The following is a 7,091-nucleotide window of genomic DNA, read 5'->3' on the forward strand; positions in this document are numbered from 1 at the left end:
TCTCGTCAATGTAATGGCCGCGTCTGCGGATGGGAAGCCGGATGTGGGTATTTATAAAAAAATAAAAAAACAAACACCAGTTAGTGCATCGATGTTGTTACATATTAGTGCCAAGTACACGTTAAGCCACATACATACATACATACATACATACGCCAGCATGAAAAATAAAGGAATCTATTATTGTTACCGGTTCTTTTTTTTTGCGTTTCTAGCGTGCTGAAACACACGGACCTCTGTCGTGTGATTAAAAACAAAAAACAAAAAAACAAAACAAAACACAGAAATGAAGCTCCAGAAAGAGACCAGGAACACTTCAACGCTACACTGCTGCTGCCCGGAGGGGGAGCTACAGCAGCAGCAGCGGTCTGCACCGCAATGTGCGCTGTGGTGGGTGCATAGTGGTAGTGGTATACACTGTCCATAAGCCCTACAGTGACAAAACTTCCGAAGCAGTGTATTGAAATAACCCTTTTTTGTTGTTGTTGTTGTTGTTGTTCGTTTTGGAAGATACATGTTTCAGCTCCGGTTTCAGCTCCGGCTAGCTGCGGCCCGCCCATGCTATGCTTACTCTTCCTGCCGCGCGCGCGCGCTGGAGCCGCTGTCCAACGAAATCCCCTCGAGAGAAAAGTCACGTGTCTGCCCCACGTGGATGTACTATTTAAGTTTCACTTATATTACTGCGGTTGCATCATCTTTCTATCTAATCTGAAATTTGAAGATTTTTGTAGACGTATGGCTCTAGTTCCCGAGCAGCAGGTCAGGGTGTTGAGTTTTTAGGGCCCCTGTTGTTCTGGTGGGGTGTGGATCTTGTCTGGGTAGAGATGGCCTGAAGAGAGAAGGAACAGTACGGGTTTGGTCAGAGCAAAAGGGGCCCATCTGTGGGCTCATTAAGGGACACTCAACAAGGCCAGGCACATGACTTAACGATTAATCCATACCTGGCGGGGGGGGGGGGTAAAAATTGGCAACTCCTTAGATATTCTTCCACTTCTTAATCTATTTTCCCTTAAATCGGGAACACACTAGATGACTTAGAGGCCGATTATGACCCAGATTTGGTCGTGATGGCAGACGTTCAAGCGTAAAAGTCTGCGCCAGTCTGCGCAAAACCGGTCTGGCCAATGTGGACAGTCAACACCTGTTATCTGGCAGCGTGCAGTGATTTAGAAGTCGGATCTCTGACTTCCGGATGAAGCGTTCGACCGGTCGGAGCAGTCAGGATGATATCAAACGTGTTGGATTTCTGCAGCTGAAATCTGGATGAGTCTGAAGTCACCGACAAGTACGTGTGCGACTCCATGACTGCAGCGGGAAACCAGTGTGCTTGCCTATGACTGTAACCTGCGAACGTCAGGTGTTAAGATGTGTGAGGCCGAGTCTTCACTCAGGACTTCTAGGCTTCTAGCGTGTTGCCAGCATGAAGTCTGAGGAGCGTCGACTAAACGGAGGCTTGAGCCTTGCAGTTAAGGGGCCAAGTCTGGACTCTTCAATACAAGATGATGAGACTCATTCACAGGTAGTTATATCAACCTGATCTGTGGGATTATTTTGTTCGGTGAGCACCAATGTGTCTCTAATAGCTGCTGTTCTTCGACATAAGAAACATTTGCGAGAAATAGCGTTGGTCTGAGAGGAGAAAGTGCATTGGAAATACATCCCCTGCAAGAAACAAATCCATGTGGTTCCATGTGGTTCCATGTGGTTCACTACGCGTGCCACTTTATACTTCATGGAAATATATTATTACATGTGGAGCACGTGTTCTGTGCACATTAATATGAACATTGTCTTTTTTTGGGGGGGGGGTTCCCCCCTTTTACCTCCCCAATCGTATCCGACCAATCACCTCCCTCTCTGAGCCGTCCCGGTCGCTGCTCCGCCCCCTCTGCCGATCCAAGGGGGGCTGCAGACTACCACATGCCTCCTCCGATACATGTGGAGTCGCCAGCCGCTTCTTTTCCCCTGACAGTGAGGAGTTTCGCCAGGGGGATGTAACGCGTGGGAGGATGACGCTATTCCCCCCAGTTCCCCTTCCCCCTGAACAGGCATCCCCTCCCGACCGACCACAGGAGGCGCTAGTGCAGCGACCAGGACACGTACCCACATCCGGCTTCCCACCCGCAGACACGGCCAATTGTGTCTCTAGGGACGCCCGACCAAGCCGGAGGTAACACGGGGATTCGAACCGGCGATCCCCGTGTTGGTAGGCAACGGAATGGACCGCCACGCTACCTGGACGCCCAATATGAACATTTTCTGTGCTGCACATTACATTACATGAAGTTAGTTACTTTATATCGTGAAAATGTTCCCAAAACCCCCACATTTCCCAGGTGCAAAGCACATGCTTTCCACAAACTGCCCATGCGATTTCACCACATAAAATCCTCCATGTGGGGCCTTTTTACATTGGGTTTTCTACTTGAAATTCACGTGGGTTTTCCATAAGGGATGACAGCTGTCGTATTCTGTTGTGGATGGTTTGCACCGTCTTCTTTTTTTTTTCTGGTGTGTTGTGTTTTTTCTTAAAACATTTTTGTTAGCTGGCCCCCGATTGCTGCCATTCATTTTCCTTTGAGAAGATGCCAACCCACTGCGGCATGCGGCCGGACCTCCCAACACAGGACTTGCTGACCGGGCTACCTGTGAGTAACTCGTACCATCTTGTGTCAGAAAACCCAAGCTATTTCTTTTAAGGTCTTGAAGACTCGGGCAATTTTGAGGCAGGCGAGTCGGGGGGGGGGATGCGGCCTTCTGCAGAGCGAGGAATTGGCAAATGGGGAAAGAAAAAAGTTAATATGAGGTACAACTTGGGTCATACAAATCCTATGTATGACAAACAGTACTCTCAGTATGACAACAGTACTCTCAGCATGACAACAGTACTCTGAATAACACCCATGAGGCGAAATGACCCAACTACATCAACTGCCTTCGAATGCTATCATGGCTTCCGGGGTGGTGGAGATTGGAGAAGTTATGAAGGGGGTAATACTGAGGTATCCGGACCTGGGACGGGTAAAACTGGGGTAATCTATCGGGAAAACTCCTTCCCTGGACATGGAGGGGCATGTAGCTACAATGAAGGGCTCAAACACCACAAAGGTCTAGTTCTTACCCGCTCTACGTATGTATGTATAAAAAATGAATATAAGAACCCAAGCATCACCCGTGAATTTACACTGTCAGGTCTTTTAATTCAACTTTTGCTTCCCTTGCTTTGTGGATTGAGTGAGCAGGGAATTTGTGCGTGAGAAAATCAAAACAAAAAATGTCATTGACTCCCGCCCCCTCCGGCCACCCGCTTTCCCCTCCTCCCTGATTCCTCCATTACAGCAGGTCGGGGAGGTGGCTGTAGACAGAGTCCAGCAGGGTCTGGCTGGCCTCCTGGCTCTTGACTCCCGCGATCTCAAAGAGGCGGTCCAGCTTGTCCTCTGCGGCGGGGATCTCCTCGATCACGTGCAGCTCGTCGGGGTTCAGGATGTGCAGCATGTCGTCAAAGATGGGCTGCAGGTCGCACGGGTCCAGACGCACCTGCCGGAGCACAGTGTCTTTCTTTTCTGAAAGAGAGGCGAGATAGATAGACAGATAGAGAGAGAGAGAGAGAGAGAGAGAGAGAGAGGGAGGGAGGGATAGATAGATAGATAGATAGATAGATAGATAGAGAGAGAGAGAGAGAGAGAGAGAGAGAGAGAGAGAGAGAGAGAGAGAGAGAGAGAGAGAGAGAGATGGTCAGGTCACATTCTATGATTTGAAAGCCTATGAATTCTCATATGTGGTTAGATCTGTAGGGATTGGTGCGGCCCCTTAGACAAGTTCTCAGGAATTGTGCAGTCAGCTATTGCTTATGTAAGTGTAGTAAGAGATCTGATGCAAGACCCGTTGAGAGAGATCTGTAGCTCAGTCAACAGCCTGAGTGGTGGGAAAATCACAACTTACCCAGTCCCCTTTATCATGGCTGAGAACAAATTGAGAAATCTACTACCACTACTGGTATATAAATATCTCAGCGGGTTTTCTCAATAAGTCAGGGAGGAAATTGTGACATCGAACAACATGCGTTGGGAGAAAATCACAGGGGGAGCGAGAGGCTGCGGAGGACACGGAGTCCTCACAACCAAGTATGTGGGCATTTTTATGTCTTCTGAAGGGTTAATTCAGGTGTAAGAACAAGACCCGTTGTTTGGGACAAAATGAGCACTATGCAAAGTAGTCACAGCTCCTCAGTCTAAGGTCATAGGGCGTTCCTTATTTCCATGTCAGGAAGTGTCAACCCTACCTCTAACGTCACATTTTGCAAACTTGTCTGGGGGCTTAAATGCTTGTAAATTGAAAGCCAGCACCGTTCTACACTTCCTACCCGACCCTCGTTTCAAACTGAGCTCGCGAGGTGTAGCAAGGTCGAGAATTTAGGATTTCATGGCACAGAAAAACACAAGCAAGTTGAAATGTTAGCAAATAGAATTGCTAAACGCTCCGACAGAGCGTTGGGTCCAATCAGTATAACTGTGCAGCTGATTCGATGTGTTTGGCGATGTATCAGTGTGATTTTAGCGAGATGTCCGTCGATATTTGTATTGTATGATGCTTCTTTCATTGGTTGATCATATGGACTGTCCCCGTGTGGTGGCTGAAACAATGTCCAGTACATCTTTTCTTCATATCTGCTTTGCTATAACTTGATCTTTTACTTTTATGACTGAGTCTTTGCCTCAGGTTTCATTAGCTGACCGTGGGTCCTCTCTAAAACAGGTGTATCATATTGAAATATGTGATTGTTCATTCTGAACCATTATTATTACACACTACAAGAGACCGCCCCAACTAATTAGGTTGTTTCTAAAGGTAACATTGTGCCCCTAATTGAATTAAGGCTTGCCAAAGTGAAAAGGGGCTCAATACTTTTTGGAAACAGCATATTCCACTTTTCATTTTCTTAAAAAATATTTTGTTACGTAAAACTCGTGTTACTTAATGGCCACTCATTAGAAGTGTTGTTGTAAATTAAAATATCATATTTGAAAATATTAATTGGTATCCAATCAAAAGGGTTGATTTAGCAGGGGGGTTGAACACTTTTGCAGGAACTGTATGGATGTCACGTTCTCATTAGGTGCTGAGCCCCCCCTCAAGGTCTGATCCTAGAACCACCACTGCACTGAGGTGGCTCGTTGTCCAGCCTGTTTTATGACAGCACTCGGTGAAGCCATCCTCTGCCGAGTAAAGTACTCCAATTGGTGCAACATTGATTATTCCATCAACTTGAATGGTTGAAATTATAACTAACTGAACACCAAAGATTGATAAGTTTATGAGACTGATTATATGAGACAGATTTGATTATTCCATCAATTTTATAAATTTAATTATGAAATATTCCTTTTCTTTGTTTGACTGCTCCCACAGCGGATCAGGTAACACGGGGATTCGAACCGGCGATCCCCGTGTTGGTAGGCAACGGAATGGATCGCCACGCTACCTGGACGCCCAATATGAACATTTTCTGTGCTGCACATTACATGAAATTAGTTACTTTATATCAGGAAAATGTTCCCAAAACCACACAGTTCCCAGGTGCAAAGCACATGCTTTCCACAAACTGCCCATGCGATTTCACCATATAAAATCATCCATGTGGGGCTTTTTACATTGGGTTTTCTACTAGAAATTCATGTGGGTTTTCCTTAAGGGGTAGGAATCATCCATTTCCATTTCTTTAATAATGAAATATTACACACCAAAATTAACGGTTGATGAATTTAAGAGACTGATTTTCTGAGACTGATTTGATAACCCTGTTGTGCACACTAACAAAGCATTCGTGATTGCTAATAGTTTTTTTTCCCCTGCATTATATAATAAAGTCAAAAAACATCAGTTTGTTCAGAATGAACTATGATTGAATAATGCAGTAGAAATTGCAGAGAAAAAGAGAGCACAAAGCAGGGAGAAAAACCAGAAATAGTACTAACAATGAGGCAGGGATCACATTAAAAAAAATGGACATACAGTTAGAGTCTTAATGGCTTTCTGGCTTTCAACTCCATTTCCAGTTTCAAAATACCATTTTTCTTCTAATTTACATTGTTCCGTATGTGTTTTTGTTTCTTGATCATTTACATTTGTGAATGTAACATCTACCAAACAAAATACAGATTGTAGTATAACAGCATCGTCACAGCACAGATTTGTGTCTTTTGTGTCGCTAGTGAGATGGATAGTGAACGGGATGGTTTCTGGGTCTGGGACAAGAATAGGCCCCCAGTGTTTGGCTTTTAAATCTCAATTTACTTTATGTATAGCTTCATGTTGTTGTTTAACTACCTATATAACACTTTCAAATGTGCAGGTCACTTCAGTATATTGTTTTTATCATAAAAAAAAAATCTGTCCTCTGCACATCCATCACTCTCTGATTTGGATCGGCCACCAAACAGGACAGGGACAGACTACAATGGACAGTTAGGTCTGCAGAGAAAATCACTGGCGCCAACCTGCCCTCCATTCAGGACTTAGACACCTCCACAGGTGCAGGGCAGGAAACCTCACTGCAGACCCATCACACCCTGGTCACAACCGGTTCCAACTCCCCCTCTCTAGCAGGCGCTAAAGAGCACTGTACCCCAAAACCATCAGATATAAAAACAGCTTCTTTCCGCGGGCTGTCATTCAAATGAACGCTTATGTTATATAAATCCAACCATTGTGTATATACTATACTGTATTGTACGTTGTACATATACTGGTACACTCCGTCATGTCCATCTACCTCAGGCATGTATGTAAGTAACCTGCTAACATCTATTTCAGCATCTCTGATATATTCTCTGAACCACTGCACCTTACCACCTCTTATTTCACCTGTATATAGTCACTCCTTGTGTATATATCTGAAGATTGTTGTGTTGTCGTGTTGCTATGCTATGGTAAGCACACCGAGAGAGCCACGAAACCAGAGTCAGATTCCATGTAGTGCAAACCTACACGGCCAGTAAACATGACCCTGATTCTAAATGCTTGTTGTTGTTATTATAACTTTCATCACTAACATCAAAAAGTCCCATTCAGCTATCAAAGTTATAACACTT

The 7,091-nt window shown here is 45.0% G+C and overlaps 1 protein-coding gene across 1 annotated transcript in view; it reads right to left on the reverse strand.

Annotated features, from left to right (window-relative positions):
* Window positions 1-2,771: 2,771 nt before the first annotated feature.
* Window positions 2,772-7,091, reverse strand: part of tnfrsf21 (tumor necrosis factor receptor superfamily, member 21) — a 37,031-nt gene continuing 32,711 nt past the window's right edge. Inside the window, exon 4 of the mRNA XM_056294214.1 lies at window positions 2,772-3,563. Within this exon, the coding sequence (XP_056150189.1) occupies window positions 3,334-3,563 (230 nt within the window). The 3' untranslated portion in view covers window positions 2,772-3,333. The remainder of the gene's footprint in view (window positions 3,564-7,091) is intronic.

The sequence above is a fragment of the Lampris incognitus genome, chromosome 15 (assembly GCF_029633865.1).
Source record: "Lampris incognitus isolate fLamInc1 chromosome 15, fLamInc1.hap2, whole genome shotgun sequence".
Taxonomy (NCBI): Eukaryota; Metazoa; Chordata; class Actinopteri; order Lampriformes; family Lampridae; genus Lampris; species Lampris incognitus.